We start from the raw sequence: 25,733 nt of genomic DNA on the forward strand, positions 1-25,733 counted from the left end.
GACTACAGGGGTTGACTGCCAAGCCCAGACAATGCAGTTTTGTGTGTCCGTACCAGACCAGGTCAATCTACTGGGTAATACAGATGCCAGCTGGTGATGCAGGCCCCTTTCTTCCTCCCACCATTTCCGTTCTGCACACAGCTCTCTCCTCTCTCGCTTGCACTATGCTGATGACAAGCAGGTCACAGAACGGCACCCAGCACAAGTGGGGAGCTTTGTAAACTTTGTCGTGCAAACCACAGAGCTAGAGCTATGCAAAAGGATCAGCCTGAGTGGCAAAAGCTATGTTAACTCAGCCCTGGCTCAATTCCAGACTGTATCTAGCAGCCTGCACAAATGTGCTCAGTATGTGCTGGATCCTCTAGTGACTTGCTGCCTTTGGCAGATCCCCTGGATAACTATGACTTTATCAGGCTTTGAGTACGCTGTGAACAAGCCTGGTTTGCTGGGGTGGCTCACAAGGACATATGAATTACATGGCATTTCTCCTGTGTCCCTGACAGAATGGACTTGTCTTTTGTATGGATGCGAGACCAGGCATACCAAAAAGTCTTCAAATCACAAGCTACAAACATTCACAAACAGATGCCTGAGGCACATCCTTCCCATCCAATGGCAAGACTTCCTCACAAATGAGGAGCTTTGGAACAGAGCAGGACAAGAACCAACTGACACAGAAATCAAGAGAAGAAAGTGGGGATGGCGAGGCCACACTCTCAGAAAACCACCAGCCAGCCTAGTCCATCAAGCTCTCACATGGAACCCCCACCAAAAACGCAAAAGAGGAAGACCTCGGACAACACGGAGAAGCTCTACTGTGGTTGAAGGACAGCAACTGGGGAACTCCTGGAGGCACCTAGAAGTTTTGTCCCAAAATAGAGTGAAGTGGAGGAGACTTGTAGATGACCTATGCTCCACACGGCGTACAAGGGTTAAGCAGTAGGAGTAGCAAGAAGCCCAAAAATGCAAATTAGGCATTCACTTTGTTTCACTTTCAATTCGTCCTGAGGGGGCTGATGTTTCAGTAGCGCACCTGACATACACTGTTCAGCCAGCCATGACCAAAACAGCTTGGAGCTGCGTACAACCACCCCATGAATGAGGCAGGTGAGGAGTGTTTCTGTACCACTCCGTACTTTAACGCACTGCCTGAGCTGGAAACCCAGAGTAGTGTGCAGCCTGGGTTCCCCCCCGACCACCCCACTCCACAAAGTCTGCTCCGGGGAACAGGGGAGCAGCATTACAGAGGGGTTTCAATCCCTTGACTCTGCCTGTGTTGAGGATGGCTCAGTAAGCTGTGACCCTGGCCTCCAGAAAAAGGCAAGAGGCAGCCAGGAAGTTCACAGCGAGCCTCTGGGGCATACAACGACTGCCTAGAAGCGCAGGACCCATGGGGCACAGCTGGAGCTTTGCCACACATGTCCCAGCATAACTGTGTGAGAGGGAGCCCGGACTGAAGGACAGAAGGCTCAGTCGCACAGAATCAGTCATACACTGTTAAACATCTATTTTGCAGCTGGTACTTAGCACAGGCCAGTTCCCCAGCACCCTCCACCCCTGAGACCAGCAAGCACCTGGCTGCTGCGCCAAGCCCACATTTGAGACCAGAGAACTGGGTGCAGCATTGCATCCCAAGGAGGCCACGCTTCCACCGAGGGAGAAAGACCCACACAGGGAGTCCCCTCTGAGCTTGCGGAAAGGGGCCACAACTCACCAGCTGCTGTGTTTGTTGACTGGTCTCTGGGTCTCCTAGCACACTTTTTGGAGGGAAGTTTTCATACTCCTCTGAGGCATGTCCCAAAGGGAGCGCTCCTGGCTGCACCTGCAAGGGAAGGGAGTGATTCCATAGGGATATGAAAGGAATGACATAACAGCACCACCTGACCTACCACCCAGAACCCTAACAGCCCATGAGAATATCTCCTCTCTGAAGTCAGCCTGCACAATGAGTCAGGCTAGAGATGTCCATTCGGGAAGTTAAGGGTTTCTGTTACATACTCCACAGCCCTGGGTTGCTCAAAGCAGTTGGCTGGTGGGGCCAAGTGCGTTTCCATACCAGGATTGAGGGGGCAGAGGGAGACCTCGTGTGCTGCTCCCACCCCCTTCACCCAGCACAACCTGTCCAGCCAATGGGAGCAGCAAGGATTGTGCCGAGGGCGGGGTTCTCAATAGTGTTAGCTGTTTGTACCATCTCTGCACGCTGAGAGGAAGATGATGACACCAAGATCTCTTTCTTCAGTGGCAAGAGTTCATTTAAACCCGTTATTTGGTATGTACACTTGGGATTCCTTATTCCAATGTCCTTTACTGGCACTGAGCTACAAAAATTGCCGTTTTGTTGCCCAGTCGCTGTTTGGGGAGACAGATCCCTTTGGAACTCTTCACTCTCTGCTTTGAACTTAATTCTGTTGAAAAATTTTGTATCATCTGCAAATTTTGCCACCTCACTGTTCATCCCATCTCCAAACTGTATGGTGAACAGCATTCTTTCCTGCACAGATATGTGAGACCCTCTGCTCTGCACCCCTCTCCATTGTGAAAAACAACCATTTCGTCCCACCCTTTGTTTCCTATCCTTTAACCAATTACTGGTCCATAGGCAGATCATGCTCTGTCCCCCAGCCTCTCCAATGACTGCTTAGGGTGTTAAGAACATAAAATCATGGAATTGCAAGGGACCTCAACAGGTCATCAAGTCCAGTCCCCTGCCCTCATGGCAAAACCAAGCACTATCTAGACCATGGCTTCCCAAACTGGGGTGTGTGCCCCCCTGGGGGCGCTTGAAGAAATTCCCGAGGGGTGTGAGACGAGCCAGCACCCCCATGATTCCCTCCCACCTGAAGGAAGATCTGACCTTTGCTTCTGGCTCTCAGCCCCTGCCATTTTACGTGCGTGACCTGGAGCAGCTGCTATAAAAAGCAGGCAGCCAGCAAAGACCCACGTGGAGCTGGCTGCCTCCTGAAAATGAGGGTGTGTGTGGGTTGTGGGGAGGAGGAGCAGGATGGGAAGCTGGGGGTGCCTGGCTTTGTAGGAGGGCAGGGGAGGGGCTTGGGTGGGCAACTTGCAGGGCTTGCGGGACTCGGGCAGTTGGCCAGCTTGTGGGACTCATGCAGCTCAGGAGGCTGGCCCCAGCAGTGTGGGGCTTGGGCAGGTAGCTCAGGCACCTGGCCTGTGGCTGGGGTGTGTGGCTGGTGGGCAGGCAGCTGGTCCCAGCAGTGTGGGGCTCGGGCAGCAGCAGGCTGGTGGATGGCTGGCCCCAGTGGCATGGGGCTCGGGCGGGCAGCTCTGGCAGTGCCTCTCTCAGGCGGACAAGTGGCTGGTGCGGGCAGCTCTGGAGGCTGGCAAGGGGTTCAGGCAGCCAGCCAGCTGGGGCTGCACCAGACAGCCACCAGGGGCCAAGAAAAATTATTTGTGCTTATTTTTAATTTTAAATAACATTTTTATATCAAGTTATTGTGTTTATTTTAAATCACGAATTGCATTTTCTGTTAAGGGGGGTTGGATGATGGCAAAGAAGCGGTGGGGGGGGCATGAGGGTTTCTCAAAAGTTAAAAGGGGGGGAGGGGCGTGATGCCAAAAGTTTGGGAACCGCTGGTCTAGATCATCTCTGACAGATGTCTGACTAACCTGTTCTTAAATATCTCCAGTGACATTTATCTCCACAGCCTCCCTAGGCAATGTATTCCGGGACACTTAGGAAGCTTTTCCTAATGTCCAGCCTAAACTTCCCTTGTTGCAGTTTAAGCCCATTGCCTCTTGTCCTATCCCCAGAGGGCAAGGAGAACCATTTTCCTCCCTCCTCCTTGTAACCCTCTTTGAGGTACTTGTAAATCACTATCATGTTCCCTCTCAGCCTTCTCTTCTCGAAACTAAACAAGCCCAGTGCTTTCAATCTTCCCTCATAGCTCACTTTCTCTAGACCTTTCATCATTCTTGTTGCTCTTCTCTGTACTTTCTCCAATATTTCCACATCTTTCTTGAAATGTGGTGCCCAGAACTGGATAAAATACTCCAGCTGAGACCTAACTAGTGCTGAGTAGAGGAGAATGACGACTTCTCGTGTCTTTCTCACCACACTCCTGTTAATACATCCCAGAATCATGTTTGATTTTTTGTGCAACAGCATCACACTGTTGAGTCATATTTAGCTTTTGGGCCACTGTGACCCTTAGATGCCTTTCTGCTGCACTCCATCCTAGGGAATCACTTCCCATTCTGTATATGTGAAGCTGGTTGCTCCTCCATAAGTGGAGTACTTTGCGTTTGGCCTTATTAAACTTCTTCCTATTTACCTGAGACCATGTCTCTAGTTTGTCCAGATCATTCTGAATTTAGACTCTGTCCTCCAAAGAATCTGCAACCCCTCCCAGCTTGGTGTCCTCTGCAAACTTAGTAAGCCTTTTGTGATGGAACTTGCCAAAGGTTTTTCGAAAGTTTAAATACTAGATCACCCTTACCTGTATCTGTGATGACTCCCTTCAAGAATTAAAATGGACTGCTGAGGTAAAGTTAACTCTTCTACAACATACCATGTGATACATTTGTTCCTTACTATAGTTTCAAACAGTCTGTCTGGTACTGAAGGTAGGCCTGTAATTGGCAGAATCATCTCCAGAGCCTTTTTTAAAAAATAAGCAATATATTGGCTCTCCTCCAGTCGCCTGTTATAGAGACTGACTTAAGTGACAGGTTACGTACATACCACAACTAGCAATTCTGCAGTTTCCTGTTTGAGTTCCTTCAGAACTTTTGGGTGAATGCCATCCTGGTCATTGTGTTTTATTGCTTTATGGGGACTTCACCTAACTACTGCAAACATGCATAGGGGATCATTAGTGGGTATGCCCCCCCATGCACAATGAACAACATTTAACCCTTGCTGAGGGCATCACCAGCAAACACTAAACTACCACTAATGCAATAGTGTTCCAGGGTACGAATGAACTCAACATGAGAGAAAAGTCACTGACTAGAGGTTGGTGAGGTTAACAGCCATCCAGAGAACCTAGCCAGGGAAGAGGCTCAGGCCATGAGGCACAGACGTCACCCCCCTACATACTCTGCTAGGTCAAATTCTCTGGCTCTAGCAAGCTGGGCATGTACACACCTACGTGAAACACACGACTGAAAATACTCTAAGTACTACTAGAGCTGGACAGACGGGCTTTAAAAAAGAGCTACTTGCCCCAGACAAACTCCTTAGCCAAGATCACACCTGAAGTAACAAATGGGAACAGGGAAACCTTGACGCTGGTCCTGTGAAGGCTGAGAGGTGAGCTCACAACTGAGTGGGAGAAGTGCATGTGACCTGGGGGATGGTTCCAAGGCAGAGCTGGTGTAGCCCGAAGACAGCAGAAAAGCTCCCCCTCACCTGGTGCTTTGGGGGGCATGCTCTGCTCACTGGGACGGAGCTGCAGTTCCTCCTGGTGCTCTGAGGTGATGGGGGCCACTGACACCCCCCCCCACCCATCCAGTTCTCCCAGGGGTGGGTGCATGACACCCGGTGCTGCAGGGCTATGCACCTGGCTTGCTGCTCTGGAGGCTGCATGCCACCCACCCAACTCACATGCTGGAGCTTAGGGTGGGCTTCACACCATCCAGTGCTGTGGGGCTGTATGCACCCATTAGGTGCTCTGCTGGCCACATGCCATACATCTGCCAGATGCAGCAGGGCTGGGAAGGGGCCACGCACCCACCCTGTGCTCTGGAGAATACACTGCCTGCCTGCCTGGTGCACTGGGGCTGTGCAGGAAGGCTGGCAGCTGTGCGCTGGTGGGAATCTGGGCTGGCAGGAGAGTCGTGGCCTCAGGAGTAAGAGATGAGATGGGATGGGATAGGGGTTAGCCTCCCCGAGCCTGTACTTCACCCACCACCAGTGTGTCTGAACATACACATGTGGGATGCTTGGCATTTTGGAGGCAGGGCTCTATACGGAGGCAAAAATGCATTTAGACCTTCAGACGGAATGTTTGCTCTGAAAAAGTTAATTCATATTTTACCATTTAAAAACATCCCACTATCCTCAGCAGAGCGGCTAGAGGAGGAAAGGGTCAGCCACTACCGGCGTAAAACGGCATTGCCAAGCTCCCTGTCACTGACAACCTGGAACCGAGGGATCTCATATGCTTCCAGGTCAAAGTCCTAGCAAACAAAGAACAAGGTGGAGCAGCGGTCGAGGGTTGCTACCGACCACCACATCACACTAGACAATAGGACAAATATCTCCTTCAGCCTCTCTCTGTCACATGGAGGGAAGAAGGCAGTGCTGTCCGGCGCCGGGCTGGGGGCTCACACTGCTAGTGCTGGAAATGACGAAAAATCAAAGATGACAATTTACTCAAAAAGTGCCGCATCCAACGTGGGGCAATTGACTATTAGACCCCATCTGGATGGATTTGCCTAGAGAGGTGGTGGATTCTCCATCCCTTGAGGTTTTTAAGTCCCAGCTTGAGAAGGTCCTGACTGGGGTGACTGAGTTGGGGTTGATCCTGCTTGAGGCAGGGGGCTGGGCTAGATGACCTCCTGAAGTCCCTTCCAGCCCCAGGATTCTATGATCCAGAGGAACTGACTGCAGACCCAGCTGTCCCATCTGTATGACAATTCAGGGTGACTACCCCAGGCCCTGTGCTTTGGGAGGCCCAGCTGCAGCTGCCCCAACCATCCTGGGGATGGGACAGCCCCCACATACTGATGGTAGCTCACAGGGCCCAGGGCGACCCAGGGGATTACCCAGGGTGACTGTAGGGGTCACACACACACCCCTGCACTCACTGCTGCAGTGGAACCCTGCCAAACCCAGTGCCTGTGGTATGGAGGGGATTTCCCTGGGCCCTGCACCCCACTAGGGACAGCCCTGATTGCAGAATCAGAGGTGGAAGGAAGGCAGCGTGCCCCAGTGCACCACCCTGGTAAAAGCCAGTTGGGGCTGCACAGGGAGGTGCACCGTGCTCCCAGCCTGGGTCCTGGGGCTCTCCTGCAGGCTGCCCAGCAGAGCAGCAGGCACCCAGGCAGGTGAAAGGAGCTGGCTCGGAGCATGACCCCCACCTCACCCCCCGCCAGTCCAGGACCGCCCAATCCATGAGCCTCACACAAGGCACCTTTTTGGAGGGCAGGAAGAGGCTTCAGCTCCCTGCCCTCCCTAAAGGGCACCCTTGCGCCCTCCCCACTCCCACACCTCCCACCCCCCTGCCCTGAGCCCCTCAGGCTCCCAGCCCTGCCTCCTGCACCCGCAGATCCTCATCCCCTGCCCTGACACCCCCACACTTAAACTTCTTACAGGTACTGTCCTATTGCACCCCCAAACCCCTGCACTGTGCAGAATTACAAATTAGTGAGTGCTTAGGTGCAAGTGCTCACAACACGATTACATCTGTTATGTGCAAACGGAAAAAAGTTCAGTCTAGTGAGATATATTCTTGGTCTTTAAAGGGCCAGTTTCACAAAGCTGCAAACAATTTTGACTAAATCAGTTGGAGAAAGGGATTTAAACAGAAAATGTGAATGATAAGTGGGAATTGTTTACAAAAATTTTATTAAATGGCCTAAAAGCCACAATCCCACAACTGAGAAAGAAGGCTGCACTGTTTTTTGAAAAAAAAAGAAAAAACTTGGTTGAAAGGGGAAGTAAAAGTCATTATACACCGTAAAATAAAACACAATATACAACAAACAGAAGAAAGGGGAAGTTGCTAGTAATTAATATAAATCAGAAGCTACCAACTATAAAAACTGATACAGAAGGGACACAAGGAGAAATATATGCTAACAGTGTTAAGGACAATGAGAAGGCATTTTACAGGTATATTAGGAGCAAAAAAGGAATCCTTAATGTGCTTTTGGTCCACTGCTAAATGGAAATGGTAGAATTTTTAATAATAATTCAGAAAAAGCAGAAGTGTTCAGTAAACATTTCTATTCTGGATTAGGGGGAAATGTCATGTGATATTACATAACGATGAAATACTTTTCATCCAAACAGTGATTAAAGATGTGAAACAGCAGCTGTTAAAGCCAGCCATTTTTAAATCAGCAGGTCCAGATAACTTATATCCAAGAGTTGTAAAAGAGCTGGCCAAGGAGTGCACTGGCTGGCTAATGTTACTTTTCAGTAAGTCTTGGAACGCTGTGAAAGTTCCAAAGGAGAAGAAGAAAGCTAACATAGTGCTGATACTTATACAGGATAACCTGGGTACTTGTAAGCTTGTAAATCACACATTAATCTGGATCAAAATAAAGGAGCAGCTGATATAATTAATGCCAATCAACATGACTTTATAGAAAATAGGTTTTTTCAGACTAACCCATCCCTGCTCTACCTCTGCCCCACCCTGCCCTTTCTCCCAACCCTTCCCCCATCCTGCTTCTTCCCCACACCCTCAACCAAAGCACCATCTCCCCTTCCCTCCCAGAGTGTCCACAGTGCAAAGAAACAGCTGTTTCACAGTGGGCCACAGGCTCTGGGGAAAAGGAGCATGGTAGAGCTGGCTGCTGGTACATGCTCAGAGCCCACGAGTTTTTCCTGATGAGTGCCCCAGCCCTGAAGCACCCATACAGTCGGAGCCTGTGCATAGACCAAAGTCTCTCAACCTTTCCATATTGCTGCACCCCTTTCAGGAGTTTGATAAGCTTTGTGTCTCCCCAGGTTTCACCTCACCCCAAAACAACTTGTTTGCACAATCAGACATACAAATACAAAACTGGCAGAGCACATGTTACTGAGAAATGGCTGACTTTCTCATTTTTATCAGGTAACTATAAAAGAAATCAGTCAGAATATAAATAACATACTTATATTTCAGTGCCTTGTATATAGAACAGTACAAAAGAGTCGTTGTCTGTATGAAATTTTAGTTTGTACTGACTTTGCTAGTGGTTTCTCTGCAGCCTGTTGCAAATCCAGGCAATTCTCTAGATGAGTTGATGAAGCCCCTGGAAGAGCTCCGAGTAACCCCGCAGTACACGTACCCCAGGTTGAGACCCATTGCCATAGAATTCCCTCTGGGATACACTTATCGGGCTGGTTGTGGCAACCAGAGTTACAATTCTCTCTCTTCACCATATGATGCGTGACACCTTATCATACACTCGTAAATGTCTTTCAATACTAAAAGGTCATTTTAAAGGCTAGAATATCTATTTCAGGCAGAAAGGGTAATAACAGTAATAATCTTGGCAATTACACTGGTAACATTTCTATCAGAACATTCATTAATTGACTGATTAATTAGCAAAAACATTCAGCTCATGACCCAGATCTCTCACCTTCCTATGTACTTCCATTGCTAGGGTTGGCTCTCCTACTTGTGCCCCCTTTGATAGAGGTGAATCATTTATGCCGCTGTCTGGGGTCGGCGCAGAGGGTCCCAAGCACATGGCAGCAATCGGTGAGGAGCTTTTCGAACCAGTTTTCAAGGAATGGAGAGACTCCTTGAAATTCTTCAGTGCAATCTGTCTCTGCAACCGTAACACTTCCTTCTGAGATTCCCGCAGCAGGCGATCGAAGCTGGCGAGGTTCAGGCCTTGAGGGCTCTCCTAAGGAAAGGGAAACACATGAGGCAGCCCCTGTGGCTCAAAGGAGGGGAAACAGGTTTCTGGGTCTGTTCGTAAATTATTGAAGTATTGTTCAACAGACAGGCACAGACATACCTGACCTGTTCGTAAACCACGTTGACCAACAAATTCCCAAAGCAGGGAAGACAGTAGCTGTGGCTGAGAATCACGAAGGAACTTAGATGTCATGATGCTCATTGGCACACCAAGCCCTGGGGTGCCTAGGAAATCACAAGAACACACTGATCCACAGTGTCTGTGCCTGGTGCCCCAGCTCCCTATGCAATGCATGGGGAGAGACAGGCACACAAGGATATGGACCACAAAAGCCAGTCCCCGGGCAGGGAGCTGCCTAAATGAGCCAATGGGAGATGACGACAAAGTCCCACTCCCTTGTGGAGATAGATGTCTGAGTCCAGCAGCATGGAGGTGCCTACTACTGCAGACGCTTCACAGCCAGGCACCCTCGCCTGGAGTCAGGTGGCTCAGGGACCTAACGTACTTCCTGTTCGAATTCCTTAGGTGGGCGCCCAACCCTACGCAAACAGCCAGAAGAGGGTGTGGGAGACCATGGAACAATTGCCCCTCTGCCTGAGGGAGGGACAGGAGTCGGACCAACCTCTCAGCATATCGCTTTAGCCACTCTGCCTTCAGCCCTTCTGATGTGAGGCTCCCTGAATACCTCCTACTGAAGCTGCTCCATTTGAATAAATCATGAGAGTCATTGGAGCAGGGGGGGCTGGACCCCGGGCTCCCACCGCCTGGAGTGGGGAAAATTTGCCTTAGCCACCACAGTCATTCTCTCGCTCACACCCTCTCCGGCCCACTCACACTCTCGCTTTCTCTCTCTCTTGCTCCTGTTGGTGCTTTTCCACTTGGAATAAAAACCTAAAGTGTTACTGGGCCAAAAAGTGAGAGTCTGGTGGTTAGCGTATCCCGCTGAGAGGTAGGAGAACCACAGTCATCTTCCCCTGCTTCAAGGTCTCTATTTATCCATTGTGGAACAGCTTCCACAGAAGAGGCTGAGAGAGCCCCCCACCACAATGCCCCACAGCTCAGTGACAGGCACTCCCTCCAGGGCACTAAGAGACCCCTGTCCAAACCCTTTTCCTCCCTGAGAGGAATTGAACCTGGGTCTCCCCTATGCACTGAGCTAGAAGTGATGTGGGTGATGCCACATCCTCCAGACAGATTGAGGCTGGAAGCTGGTGCAACAGGCAGCCTCTGCGCACACCTAAGGCTCCAGGCGTGACACAGCAGATGGATGAACACCCCTCACTCTGTAGAGCACTCCAGAGCATGAACAGGGGACTGGCTTTAGACACGGCACATGTTCAGCAGCTGAAACAAGGGCACCAAGGGACTCTTCCTCTGAAAAGGTCAGTGCTGAGTGAGTTCACACGCCTGTAGGGTTCAGCAGAGCTTTGTGGATCACACTGAAGCCTCAGACTGGGACATAGGCACCGATGTACTTTTGTGAACCTAAGTCTGTGCCTCTTCACCCATCATTCTTCTCACAAATCTATCCAGAGGCTTCTTGATGGCATCTCAGTCCCACAGCCCTGCAAAGAATGTTGGATTTGGGGCCTGGCAACTGCCACTTGTTTTTAATTGCAGATGATAAAATCATAGGGTAGGAAGAGACCCATCCCAGTGCTTCACCACTCTCCTAGTGAAATAGTTTTTTCCTAATATCTAACTGAGACCTCCCCATGGCAACTTGAGACCATTGCTCCTCATTCTGTCATCTGTCACCAATGAGAATAGCTTCTCTTCATCCTCTTTGGAACCCCCTTCAGGAAGTTGAAGGCTGCTATCTAATCCCCCCCCTCTTCTCTTCTGTAAACAAAATAACCCAACTCCATCAGCCTCTCCTCATAAGTCATGTGCTTCAGCCCCCAAATCATTTTTGTTGCCCTCTGCTGGACTCTCTCCAATGTGTCCACATCCTTTCTGTAGTTGTGGGGGCCCAGAATTGGTTGGAATACTCCAGATGTGGCCTCGCCAGTGCTGAATAGAAAGGAATAATCACTGCCCTAGATCTGCTCCTCCTAATGCACCTCAATATGCCATTAGCCTTCTTGGCTACAAGGGCACCCTGTTGGCTCCTACCCAGCTTCGCATCCACTATTATCTCAGGGTAAGCACTTCATGCCTCAGGGCCCAACTCTACCACCCTGCAAAACAGGAGCACTGAGAGTCACATCTGCACCATGGCAGGCTCCCAACGTCGGCAACCTTCAGCAAGTAACTCTTAGTGGCCCCATTTCACAGATTTGGGACCCAGTGGTATCTGCAGTAGAAAACATGCCCATTTAAAATCTATCTACAGCTGCAAATCCCTAATACAACTAGATGGTATAGATTCACTTACACTGGAGTTAACTGACTTAGCTTATTGAAAACAAATTAGATGGATTTTTGGATTGTAATTCCTTGTTTTCCTGGCAGGGACCAGGGAAGAGAAGAATGCAGAGGAGTGGGGGAGGTAGCAGGGCAATTTTATTTATTTCTTCATTAGGGACCCATCAGAGCAGACACACAGCCAATGTACTTTGCCAAGGAGTTTGGAAGGATGACAATTTTCACCAGCTTGGGAGCTGCTCTATCACTCTCAGCCAGATGAGGTCTCCCTCACCTCCACTACCACAACCGTGGCTTTCATTGATACTAAAGCTGAATTTGCTGCTGTGGAAAAGGCATTGTCTCTCATTGCACTTTGCAAATCCATGAAATGGACAGAACTAATGGTTCCAGGTATCGCTCGCCTTCCCAGAATCTGGTGTGGGGTAATCTAGGCAGTGCAGCTGATGAAACTCTCACAGCCGTACTGAGTTCATGACAACTCTTTGCAACTTTGCGAGAAGATCGTGTTGTGACAGAGGAATACGGGAGACTTGCAAATGTAACCTTGTGTTTCTTCTAGTGTGGTGGAATTAGCCACCAAATCAATTGCACACGGCTTATTTTTAGTGCTGCCTTCTGCAGCCCAGAGCATGGCTCACTTGCTGGTTTTAACCACACTGAATGATGGGTTGCCTATAATGTCAAGTGTTTACATAAAGATTTGAGGACTTCAGCAACTCAGCCAGCAGCGCTGGGCAACTCAGAGTGGCCTGCAATGTGCAGGAGGTCAGACTAGATAGTCATGATGGTCCTTTCTGGCTTTTGAAGCCCACGAGTCTGTGAAATAGAAGAATTTATCACTAAATATGCATTTGTTAAAACAAGGGTGTGTCCTTTTTTGGTCAGATCGGTGGGCCAGATAACCTGATACACTGTGTCACAAGTAGGGCGACCACATCTCCCTGACTTGAATAGGGGACAGGGAGACATGGGGGGAGGGGCAGCTCCTCCAAGCCCCAGGGAGCTGGAAAGGAGGCAGCAGCCACCCACCCTCCCCGAGCCCCGGGCTGCAGCAGCCCACAGCGCTCCCAGGAGCCCCAAGGAAGTGGCAGGGACGGGGCATCCATGCTGCTTCCCCGCTCCCCTGAGCCCCAGGGAAGGGAAAAGTAAACTAACCTGCAGGCTCCCTGCTCTGTACCTGCACAGCTGCTGGCAGAAAATACAAGACGATGAGACCCTTTTCTACAATAAGTAGGGAAGCCTTTTTGGCATCCCCAGTACGGAACCGTCCCACCAAAAATGGGCTGGATGGTCACCCTGGTCAGAAAGCAGCTGCTACTACATGATCCAGAGGCTGGGGCAAGATAGCCCAACGTTGGGAAGTACGGAGCGACTTGCCCGTGGGGTGCCTGCTACGACCACGTAACAACACTGCAATACATTTAGACTCTCTATCCCTTTCTTGCTGCTCCCTAATGTTTTGTTTGCCCTTCAGCCCCATTGCTGTGCACCAGGCAGAGGCTGCCATTGAGTTAACCAGAATAAGATCTCCACTTATTTTCCTAATGACAGCCAGTTAAGGCTTTGCTGGCACTGCAGCTTGAGGTGTAATTTCCAGCACAGGCAGATATAGCCACAGAATCACTGAACCAGAGGGTTAGAGAAGACCACCAAGTTCATGCAGCCACACTTCCCACCCCACCCCTGCCAAGAAGCAGGATTGGTTGGGTCTAAACCATCCAAGACGTGTGGCCAGCCAGCCTCTTCTTGAAATCTTCCAGGGAAGGCGTTTCCACAACTCCCCAGGCATCTGTTCCACTGTCCTACCGCCCTTACAGTTAGGAAGCTGCTCCTGAGATTTCACCTATAGCTGCTGTGCTGGGGTTTGCCTCCTTGCCTCTTGTCCTGCGCTCAGTGGGAAGAGAGGACAGCTTTTCCCCATCTTTTATATGGCAGCCTTTCAATTATTTAAAGACAAGTGTCAGATCCCCCCTTGATCTCCATCTCCCCCAACTAAACATACCCAGTTCCTTCCATCTTTGCTCCCAGGGCTGCATTCCATCCCTTCGATCATCTCTGTCATTCACCTCTGGACGCTTTCCCCTTTTCCTGTCCGCCGGTGATCAAAATTGCACAAAGTGTTCCAGCTGAGGCCTAACCAGTGCCAAGTAGAGCAATACCATCTCCTCCCATGACTTGCACGCTCTGCCTCTGCTAATGCAATCCAACATTGCATTTGCTCTCCTTCCCCGTCCCCCAACAGCATCGTCTTACTGAGTCATACTGGGGCTGTGCTTCAACCCAACTTCCAGAGCCTTCTCAACAACGCTGCTGCCAAGCCAGTTATCCTCCGTTCTGGATTTGGTTTTTGTTCACTAAGTGCAGCACCTTACATTTATTTGTGTTGAATTTCATTGTGTTGTCTATAGCCCAGTTCTCCAGTTTATCAAGATCCTTCTGAATGTTAGCTCTTTCCTCCGAAGCGTCATCTGCAACTTGATCAATAAGCTCTCTAGAGATCTAGAGAAGTAGTTGTCAGGTCTAGAGAAGTGGTTGTTCCCCTCTATGCGGCACTGGTGAGGCCACATCTGGAATACTGTGTCCAGTTTTGGGTCCCCCAGTATAAAAAGGATGTGGATGTGCTGGAGCAAGTTCAGTGGAGAGCAACAAAAATGATTAAGAGGCTGGAGCACAAGACCTATGAGGATAGGGTGAGGGATTTGGGCTTGTTTAGTTTACAGAAGAGAAGACTTAGGGGTGATTTAATAGCAGCCTTCAGCTTCCAGAAGGGGAGCTCTATAGAGGAGGGTGAGAAACTGTTCTCAGTGGTGTCAGATAGCAGAACAAGTAGTAATGGCCTGGAGTTAAAGGGGGAGAGGTGTAGATTAAATATTAGGTAAAACTACTTCACCAGGAGGGTGGTGAAGCTTTGGAATGCGTTACCTAGAGAGGTGGTGGAATCTCCATCCCTCGATGTTTTTAAGTCCCAGCTTGAGAAGGTCCTGGCTGGGATGACTGAGTGAGAGTTGATCCTGCTCGAAACAGGGTGCTGGACCAGATGACCTCCTGAGGTCCCTTCCAGCCCTATGATTCTATTCCTACATCCAAGTAATTAATCTAAATGTTAAATAACATGAAACTCAGAACAAATCCCTGTGGAACCCACTTGAGATTTCTCTCCCAATTCTACATCACTCCATTAGTAGTAACTCTTTTTTTGCACCTAGTTAACCAGTTATGTAACTTAATGTTAGATATGCTGAGCTCCCATTTCTTCAGCTTACTTGTCAGAATGTTGTCTGGGACTGTGTCTAAAGCCTTGCAAAAGTCTGGGTATATTACATCTACCACATTCCCCCATCCACCAAACAAGGGACGCTGTCAAAGAAGGGAATCCAGCAGAATTTGTTCTTGGTAAATCCGAGCTGCCTGCTAGTGGTCACCCTTCAGCCTCAGGCATCCACAAACTGAATGTTTTGTCCATTACTCTAGGAGCTTCCTAGGGATCGAAGTCAGGCTGACTGACCTGTAGCTCCTGAGCTCCCTGTTTTCCCCCTTTTTCAATGATGGGCACCTTGTTAGCCTTTCCCCAGTCTTCTGAGTCCTCTCCTGTCCTCCATGTGTTTGTAAATATTATTGCTAGTGGTTCCAGAATTCCTTCAATACCCTTGGGTAAATACGATCTAGCCCCACTGATTAATTCATTCGAATTGGTTAGAAGATTTCTGCCACTTTTTTTTTTTTATTTACCCTGACCTGCCTCCCTTTCCCTTTATGGTCTGTGGTAACTTCACTACGTATCCTGTCACATGTTATTTTTTGTGAGAAGGCTGAAGCAAAGTAGGTCTTGAGCAGCTCTGCCGCCCTCTCATCTTCCATTATGAGCTCACGTTCTCCCCTGCGTAGTGGTCTCACGTCTGGAAGCACCTTACTTTTGTCCTTGTTGATTTTCATTTCATCATCTATAGCCTTGTTCTCCCATGTTGCGCGTTAGCAGTGCTCAGACGAGCAAGACAGCAACAGATGGGTAGCCACAGCATGTGCTTACCACTTCACATACATACTTTTGGTCTCAGATGGGATCGAACGGGGGAAAGCTATCCACTCCCATAGCCTGTACCACTGGGGCTACACTTCTTTTAACACTGCTAGTCCCACACAGACAGCCTGGGTTTGTCTCCTCAAGAAGGAAATTACACTTTCCAGCTCCAGCACCAACATGTCTTTAGAGCTCGGCAATGTGGGTGAGCAGTCCAAAATTTCTCCTGCCAATGTAAATGTCCTTGCACTTACCTACATAGACTCTAATCTGCCAAAGTGTTGTCCACTCACCTCATTTTGTTGGGTGTTCTGAAGCAGCTCCTCATCTCATGGCCCCGTGTTTATGGTGTCCAACACTTTCCATTATGAGAGCTAATTTTCCCACCGTTCTCCTTCATCAGCTGTTGCGATGTCAAACTCGCCTCACTGTTAAACATTTGCAACGTATTTCTAGTCTGAATTGGTCGAGCTTCAGCTGCCACCTGTCAGCTCTTGTTCTGCTTTTTTCTGCCTGACTACATTTAATTTAGATTAGTGCTAAGTGATATGCACTGGAAGGAGTCATTTGAATTACTCATGCCTTTCTCTGGGTTCAGATCCCTGCTACCCATGCAGAAAGGAAAGGCGGGATGTCATTCTGGCCAGCTCACAATGGCACTGCCTTAATTCTGACCTTCTCTAACTTTTGTGTGCTTGACTTTGCAACCCTAACTATGGTCCTACTATGGTCCTTTCATACAGCATTTTAAAAATAATTACTATACGCTAGAACTTCTGATTTAGTGATGGCAGTAGTAGGGCTTCAGCCTGCAAGGTGCTAGGCTCAAAGGTCCTGCTGTGACAAAGCACGGCCGTATGTGCCTGCCTTTCAGTACTGGGTAACTCTAGTGAGCTGATACAGAGGAAGTGCAGTCCAGACACTACAGTGGTAGCCTGGCACGTGGCTCTGCCACAGACGAGACACCGATGGCTAGATTCACAAAGGTACCGAGGTGCCTCAACACCACAATTGTGACTCTACCTCGGGTTAGGCCTCTACCTACCCATTTTAGCCTCCACTCTAATGCTCGACACTTCCACCGAAAGCTTGTAGGCACCTGAACTCACCTGACATCTATATTTTCAGGGCAAAAGTTCCATCAGCACCTGCTCCTACACTGGTCTCTCCCCACCACCCAAATCCCAACATAGTCCCTGAACCAGGGAATACAGGAGTTCCTCATCTTGTAGCATGGGCAGGACCCCAGCCAGTAGCTGTGCTCAGAGGCGCCCTCTTGGTTCGGATCCCACTCAAATACTGAGGCGCTGACACTGGCCACCTTATAATTCCAAGCCCTGGGATCAGCCCACTAGCCTGGGAAGTGGGAGACCTGGGTTAGATTCCCTGCTCTGCCAGTGGCAAGGAAGGGATTTGAACAGCTGAGTGATGGTGCCTCTGGCTATTTTCGGTGGAATTGGGCACCTTCCTTAGTCACTCTCACAAGAAACGCTTGAGGTGCCTGAGCAGTTCCTGCGTGTGCCTCGCTGCAACCTGCATGAAACGTTTGCCGTAGCTCTGTGAGGCACAGGGCTTAGTCACCATCTCCCATGGTTGGGCGAGGCAGCTCCCACCTAGAATGGATCATATTCTTCCCAGGCTAGCTCCAAACTCAGGCTCTGTCCGTGGCCGTGTGTTCCAGTGATGTTCTAGGCACCAAAGAGTGAGGTGTTGTAAGGATGAGCAGCGTGACACCCATGTCCCTTTGTGAATCTTGCTCCTAGCCTCTTGGTATCTCAGGCCTCTTTCTGCCACAGGAGGAAATCCCCTGCCCTGCCTCCTGGCGGGGCTGGTGATGAAGAATCAATCCTTTAGTGACTGTGCGGAAAGTATCAGGGCCAGAGCAGGAAGCAGGTTATTGCCAAACTTCAGAGACTGCTACAGGTTGTACTTCCCTGGCCTGGCACCCCTGGGACCTGGCCGGCCCCAAACCAGGGACTTTGAGGGACCAGGATAAATCCATGCCTCTGCTCTACTGCTGCCAGCTGTGGGGCGCCACTGGTGACAGAACGACTGCATTGCCCACACGAGGAATAGGGTGGAAGGGGAAGTTCAGGAGAAAAGGCAGGTGGCTGCAGAGCCCTCTGGCTGGCCCCCAGGAGTACACCGAGCTGTGTAGCCATGGGGCTGCCCTCCCAGCCTCTGCCACTCCCTACAGAGCGCAGTCCTGACTGCAGGGCTCTGCAGCCACCCTGCCTCTTTCCTCAAGTATCTCCTCCACCCCCGCTCCTCCCCCTCCACTTCTGTGCCACAACAAGCTATTTGCAGCACTCCGGAAGCTCTGGGGGAGGCAGGGGAGGAGTTGCTGAACTCGAGGACAGTTTTCTCTGTGAGTGCTGCAGCCCAGGAACTCCCACGGGGATGCCAGACTGCAGATGTTGCCACACTATGGAAGTCCAGATAATAGAGGCACAACCTGTAGCAAATCTGGCAAGGCTGGAATATTGTGTTGTGTACAAAATGATGTGTTTACCACAATTCATTTCTTCTACTGCTAAAACTGGTCCAGGGATATTTGGCTTAGGAATTCAGTCTGAGACAAGCTGCTAGAATACTGAAACACATCCCCCAGCAGCCACATTTGGAAAGAACAGCAAATGTTCCACACTGCTCAACAGTTAGGCAGAATCCTCATGCGAACGAAATGTGGCCGCTGCAGCGGTGAATACATGCTACGCAGCCCCTGCTCCAAAGCTGCCCTCACGCTGTCAGAGAACACGAGCTGGGAACAGAGCGCCCAAACAAAGCACCTTGGATTTGGAAAGAAAAATATTTACCACGGCCTGTTCTTTAAATGCAAAATTTGCCACAGAGCAGAGAAGGGCAACAAGAACCATCAAGCGCCTGGAAAAACTCAGACTCTGAAAAGATTGGGACTGGTTGCACTAGATGGGAGACAACTAAGGGGGACTGTGATAAAACAGCAAATAGGCTAGAAGTTGTCCCTGTCTCATCACACAAGACCAATGGCGTGTCAGTGACACTGAAAGGTGAGAAACTCAAAACTGACAAAGGCAAATACTTTCTCTCTGGGCAAGAGTTACCCCATGTAACTCACTGCCACCATGTGTTATTGAAGCCAAGAGTCTAGTGAGATTCCAAGAGGGACTGAACATATCTAGAGATACAACATCCCAAATCCTGCTGCTTAAGACTAACAAACTTTTAGATGGGAAATGAACTCTCCTGCTTCAAAGCTTAAGCCGGTCTCAAAGTGTCAAATACCCACCCAGGACAGCAATTTTGCACCTTCCTCTGACCAGTCTGGAGCTGGCCACTGTTAGAGACAGGAGCCCGGGCTGGCTGGGCCATGTGTCTGAGCCAAGCTTTTAAGTCCCATATTCTGCTCTAAGAAGCTACACACCAGGAAATACACTGAAGGCATATGAAAAATTGACCATTTGCTCAGGGACCATTCAAGGACACAAAATGAAGCAACAGATGTCATAAAATAGCTGTTACAAACCGCTCACCCAGCTGTCCTTCATCTGAGACAGCATTGCCTGCACTCTGGACTAAGGAAAGAGACAACTCTGGGGGTGTCCTCAGAGAAGTGAGCTTCTTCTGCTTTATTGCCTGTCACTGTTATGCAATCATGTGACAGCACACCATACTGTAATACACATCAAACAAGTCAGGGGCAGAGTTAAGGTGACTCTGGTCCTTTACCCTTACTTCTCCAAATGTGCGTGTTCACAGCCTTACACTGTGCTCGCAGGGATATACCTTTACGCATTTAATTGTAATTACACTTGCAATGGCTGTGAGCATGCAGTGAGCTGCATCTCACAAGTGGAAAGGTAGGATCGTAGGCAGACATGGTAACATTCCAGCTGGCTGTCCCCAGCTTGGGACTAGAATGGGCATTAGCAGCAAATGCAACAGCTCAGATATACACACTCAGAGTCACAGCACAGGTCTCCACAGTGGGTACATCTACACTGGACAAAGCCACCGAGCTTGTCTTAGCCCCAGTCAGCGGACTCAAGCTCCAGGGGCTCACGCTATAGGCTAACAATAGCTGTGTAGATAGAATCATAGAATCATAGAAGAGTAGGACTGGAAGGGACCTCAAGAGGCCATCAAGTCCAGCCCCCTGCCCTCATGGCAGGACCAAGCACTTTCTAGACCATCCCTGAAAGCCATCTATCTAACCTCTTCTTAAATATCTCCAGTGATGGAGATTCTACCACCTCCCTTGGCAATTCGTTCCAGTGTTTGATCACCCTGACAGTTAGGAACTTTTTCCTAATGTCCAACCTGAACCTCCCCTGCTGCAATTTAAGTCCATTGCCCCTTGTTCTATCCTCAGAGGCAAGGAAGAACAAGTTCCCTCCCTCTGCCTTATGACTCCCTTTTAGACACCTGAAAACTGCTATCATGTCCCCCCTCAATCTTCTCTTTTCCAAACTAAACAAGCCCAATTCTTTCAGCCTTTCTTCATAGGTCACGTTCTCTAGGCTCAGGCTGCAGCCCAGGCTCTGAGCCCTTCCCTGTCTCTGAGTTTCAGAGCCCAGGCTCCTGCCTGAGCCTGAATGTCCACATGGATATGGGCAGCCCTGCAGCACCCCCCTGCGAGGCATACGTGTCAGCCCGGGGTTGGTGCCACGGGTCTCTCTGAGCAGCGTAGATGCACCGCGTGAGGCCCAGACCCTTTCTCTGCAACGAGCTCTCCAACTGCCAGACTCTGACTCAGACTCCCAAAACTCAACCACTGGTTTCAGATTCCAGGGGGGTTTCACTTGCCTCTTGCCAGCTTGTGGAGACTCATTTTCTGTTACCGCCTAATTGCACCACTCCAAAGCTTTGGCCTGTCCCAGCCGTGAGGGAAACCCCAGGGAGACACTCACCTTCCCCGCCACGAGTTTCGCCTGTAGCTCTCGGCACGTGTTCTCCAATGTTTCTATCTGTTTATCTTTTGCTAGGAGGGCGCTGGCCTGCTCTGTCAGGTCCTTGGCACGCTGGCGGGCGCATGCTTTCTTACACAGCTCCCAGCTGGAGCCCTTCACAGCCACTGGAGTGTTTACCTGCACCAGGGAGAGAACAGGAAGGGAGCAACCAACACCCAGAGGCACGGGGGGGGGGGTGCGTGTGCATGTGTGCGCGTGCACGTGTGCGTGTGTGTTGGAGCAATCACGGATGCTTTTGGTTCAAAAGCAGCTCTGGAAAATTGAAGTGGGGGGAAAAAATCGGTAAAAGCTTCTGAAAACCTTTGGAGATGCAGAGACATTGACAAAAAGGCACCAGGGAGCCAAGGAACGTTCTGGTCTGTCCCCAGGCACTGTGCAAAAGGAAATGAAGGGCTCCTTGCACGAGCCAGGTGGTGCTGCCCTTACAAGCTTTAACCCAGGGCCCTCCCCTAGGAGGAGATGAAAGGCCCATGCTCAAGGCCCATCTTTGCCTCTTGCTTTGGAGGGGGTCCAAAGAAATTCTTCCAACCCAAGCCCCACTGATCCCCGGGAAGCGGGCTCAGGCTGTGCTCTATTGCTCCTATTCGCCCGCACAGTCACTGAGCCAGTGCAATTGACTCGAGGCAGGCGGCTGGACCCAGCAGGCAAGTGAACCTGGGTCTCCGACAGCCCCCCACTGAGCTCAGGCTCCTCTTCCACCGTCATCTTGTGAGTGGAGGGAAGAGACCTGACTCTGGAGAGACTGACCTGGAGATGACTGCTGGGCTCCGGAGACTCCAGGGAGGCAGCTGGGCCCAGGGAGATTGGGACCCACCAGCTCTAGATGGAAGCCACTGAAATTCCATTCTAGATGTCTCATATTTCTCCATATGGAATGGGGGGGGTGTTAAAGTCATAGCTCGCTGAGGGCACCAACAGCCCTTGCTCGTTGTATGAGCAAAGAACAGCAGAACTGCACTTAGCCTGCGCTTACTGGGGACATCGCAGGGGAGAGAGAGGGCAGGAACAAGTGTTTTGCTTAATGGTCAGCCTGAGTCACAAGCACCATTTGACCGGCCGTCTCACTGTGTAAAGCTGGTTAGGCTCCAGGGAATCTCTTTAGTTCTGCTCAGTGACTACCAGAGCCGAAGTCACCGGTAGTCAGGTCTAAGTGCTTAGACCTGCTGAGGGACAACATGTCTGTGGAAGAGACACACCCAGCGGCACTGGCAGTGAGGTGCCCTCCCTGAGAGCTGGGGTAACCTCAAGAGATTAACTCCCAAAGGTCACTGTGGCACCCCAGGACCATTGGCAGCAGAGTGGTGGAGGGAACGGTGGCATAAGGATTGAGCGGTGAGCAGCTGTGGGGGACGAGCAAAATGCCTCCCCCACACACACCGGGAAGGTGAACTTATGTGAAAGCACCTCTAAATGCTGAGTCTCCACTGACCACAGACAACGCCAGCCAGTGGGGCGCAGCAGGAGGAAAAGTAAGAGCATGCAAAAGGAACATTTCTTTTTGGGACTGTTTTAACGACTTGGCTCCGGAATGCTAGAATTGGGACTGGGAATAGGAATTTACACAAATGAATGTTTCCTAGGAGGCTATTTTTTTTAAATACATTATTTCCCAAGTTTCCTCTCTCTCTCTCATCATTTCTACCTCAGGAGGTAATTACCCTGGGGAATTTCTATGCTAAATATTTTTAGTGTTTTTATTAACATAAGAATGGCCACACTGGGTCAAAGCAAAGGTCCATCAAGCCCCGTATCCTGGTTTCTGGCAAAGGTCAACATCAGGTGCTTCAGAGGGAAAGAACAGAACAGCTAAAAGCCTCCTATGATCCATCCCCTGTCATCCAGTTCCAGCTTCTGCAAAGAGACACAAGGGACACTCACAGCATAGTGTGCCATGCCCGCCGATCCTGGCTCATAGCCCTCGATGGAGCCATCTTCCCAGAGTTTCTCTCATCCTTTTATTAATCCTGTTCTAGTCTGACCTTCACAGCATCCACTGGCAAAGAGTTCCCTGGGCTGACTCCATGTTAGGCAAAGAACTGCTTCCTTTTGGTGAAGGACTGAATACCATTTCCTTATCCACTTTCTTCACACCAAACAAGGCTTTATTGATTTCTAGTATAGCCCCACTTAGATGTCTCTTTTCCAAGCTGAAAACCCCAGTCATTTTAATGTCCCCTCCTGTTTCATATACAGTAGGCTTCCTTCGATCCCGAGGGATCATGGGTTTGAGCTCCAGTTGGACTGATTTGAGCAGTGTCTTCTGTGGCTGTGCAATCCAGTCCGGGAGTGGCAGTCCTTTCCGCACTGTGAGCAGCAGTAGGCAGATGTCACTCTGGTATCATGGGCACAGATCTTCCTGAGGGCTCTTCCTGTTTCATACTCCTGCTTATTTTAGTAGCTCTTCTCTGTACCTTTTCCAATCCCAGTACATTTGGGGGGGCAGGATGGGGATGAGCTGACCACAAACAATATTTCAAGATCTCGGCGTACCATGGATTTATATAGCATCTTTATATTTCCTCTCTCACTTTCCTTAACACCCCATTAGCTTCTGTGAAGCTGCTGCACACTGAGGGGATATTTTCAAGGAACCATTGACATGCCTCTCGAGTGCCAACAGCTCATTTACACACACATCGCCTAGAACTGAAAGGAACCTCGCGGGGTCATCTAGTCCAGTCCAAGCACCACCCCTGGCATCTATTTGCCCAATCCCTAAATTGCCTTCCTAAGGATTGAACTCGTAACCCTGTGTTCGGCAAGCCACCGCGCAAACCACTGAGCTCTCCCTCCAGCAATTTAGGCCCTAACGTTTTATAGCTAAAGTTGAGATTGTGTTTTTCAATGTGCACTCCAGCCCTCCAGCACTCACCCGTCATTGGCTCTGACACTCCCCCCAGCCTCTGCGAATTTCAGTTCCTGGGGAAAACTCTGATTCTAACTCCCTTTGCATGCACAAATCATCCAGCTGAGGGATCGCTGCGCTCCAGGCACCTTGCACCACTAAGCAGCCTCAGAGTGCTGCAGCAGAACCAGGCATTGACAGAAGCCATATCTAGCAATCAAATGCTAACTCCTCGCTGCATCTCCCTTGAAGTACTTGAGTGCTGCTGCTGAGGCAGGCAGATGCCTCCCACACATTCCCTCGCTACACGAGGCTGCTGCGTTGTAACTAGAGCAGCTAGAAATCAAGTTGTCCGTTACACACATTGTTTCTCGGAGGCGAGTGGTTCATGTTCCAACACTGACATCAGGCGTGTGCTCCTGGTGCTCATGGAAACCCCTTGAGCCTTTCCTGTGCTGGAGAGAGACACTTGAGATTTTTAAGCCCTTTTAGGAGGAAAAGGGGGAGTTTTACTGGGCCCTGTTATTCTCCATCTCAGGTCCCCCACTTTATCCACAGGAACAGGCAACAGTGCCCACGAGATGCTTTGCTTCCTTTGCCCACTCGCTGCAAATTGTTCCCAGCATTGCAGCGAGATGTGCAAAGAAATCTCCCATGGGGGCAGCTTACAATGGGCCTCTCGGAAGGGGCACAGCCCCACAGCAGGGGTGGCTCCAGCAGGAAGACCCCAGTCACTTCACTCTACCTGCACATCATCAGGGTTCAGTTAGGGAGTTTCATCTACCATTAGCTAGCAATGGGCACAGCCTCACTTCTCATGGGGACAAGGCTGCCCCTAAGGGAGCACAGGACAACACCCCACCCCACCTCGGCTCTGAGCCCTGCATTGCTGGGGGAGCAGGCCAGGGAGGGGGCAGGGCTGGGGATGCCCTGCTTCCCACTGTGGGCTGGGAGGCCAAAGGAGCGGAAAAATAACCTGCTAGCTCTGCTCCAATGTGCCTTCTCCTCCAGTCATGCCGCCACAGCTAGGAAGAACCGGTGGCACTGAAGCCCTGGGGGAGGGGTGGCCCGGCAGCGCCATGCCACACAATGCGGCTGAGAGGGTTAAACACTTACTACTCTGAGGTTGGCTTCCTGCAGTTTTCTGGCTCTCTCCTCCAGGCGCTTTGCGATCAGGGCCAGCTCCGCGTTCTTTCTCTTCAGATGCTTCACCTTCTCCTCCGTCTCAGGAAAACAGCTCTTCCGCTAGGCAGCGAGTGGGACAGTTAGAGGTCCTTTCGCCCACACCCTGCTTGCAGCCCCCCACACCTCCATTTCCAGTCTTACCCTGTCCGGAGAAGGACCCCCAAGCGGCATTAGCACAGGATCATGTTCAGCTTTCACCTTTCCCAGCAGTCTCTTCAAGGATCACCGCTGGTCAAACACGCCCCCCCGCCCAAGTCCAATCTCTGTGTTTCTAATGAGTTTTCTCCGCATGTGTAAATTCCATTTTTTCAAATTGAATCTCATTTTCTTTTCTTCCCATATTTTATTGTCCCTAAACCAGGGATTCCCAACCTATGGGTCAGGACCCAAACATGGCTCGCCATTAGATTTGTTAAGGGTGGCCAGCCGGGCAGTTCCCAGCTACACGTGGCTGTTAAAGAAGCCATTTGCAGTTTCTTAACACTGCTGCCTCAGGTGGATATCTTATCATTAGAGACAGCACTTACCTTATGCCTAGGTGCTGAGAGCTTAACACTTGAGTTAACTGGTTTTAATGACTGTTACCTGCTGGGATCAGGAGGGCTGGGGAGACACCCAGCCTAGCAGCCCGGGGGAAGAGGCTGCAGGAGGAGGAGGGAGTGTCTAAGGCTGGGGCTGGTTAGAGCTGCAGGAGGGATCTAAGGCTGGGGGTAGGGGTGGGGTGGTGGCGGCGGCTTGGGGCTATTTTGTGTTCAGCCCCTGGAACATTTAAACAATTGCCCTGTGGCCCCCAGTGTAAAAAAGTTGGACCCTCCCTGCC

The 25,733-nt window shown here is 50.3% G+C and overlaps 1 protein-coding gene across 10 annotated transcripts in view; it reads right to left on the minus strand.

Moving 5' to 3' along the window:
- Positions 1–25,733, minus strand: part of TSPOAP1 (TSPO associated protein 1) — a 115,575-nt gene that overhangs the window by 70,958 nt on the left and 18,884 nt on the right. For 9 of the 10 annotated variants that reach the window (XR_012648109.1, XR_012648108.1, XR_012648110.1 and 6 more), the window contains exons 3-6: positions 24,845–24,973; positions 20,824–21,000; positions 9,262–9,531; positions 1,715–1,822 (exon numbers count right to left, since the gene is read on the minus strand). Coding sequence is in view for 6 of the 10 variants with exons in the window: in XM_075013669.1 (XP_074869770.1) it covers positions 1,715–1,822; positions 9,262–9,531; positions 20,824–21,000; positions 24,845–24,973 (684 nt within the window). In the remaining 4 variants the exon portion in view is untranslated. The remainder of the gene's footprint in view (positions 1–1,714; positions 1,823–9,261; positions 9,532–20,823; positions 21,001–24,844; positions 24,974–25,733) is intronic. The other variant, XM_075013667.1, reaches the window with a different exon arrangement.

Source organism: Carettochelys insculpta, chromosome 19 (assembly GCF_033958435.1).
Source record: "Carettochelys insculpta isolate YL-2023 chromosome 19, ASM3395843v1, whole genome shotgun sequence".
NCBI lineage: Eukaryota > Metazoa > Chordata > Testudines > Carettochelyidae > Carettochelys > Carettochelys insculpta.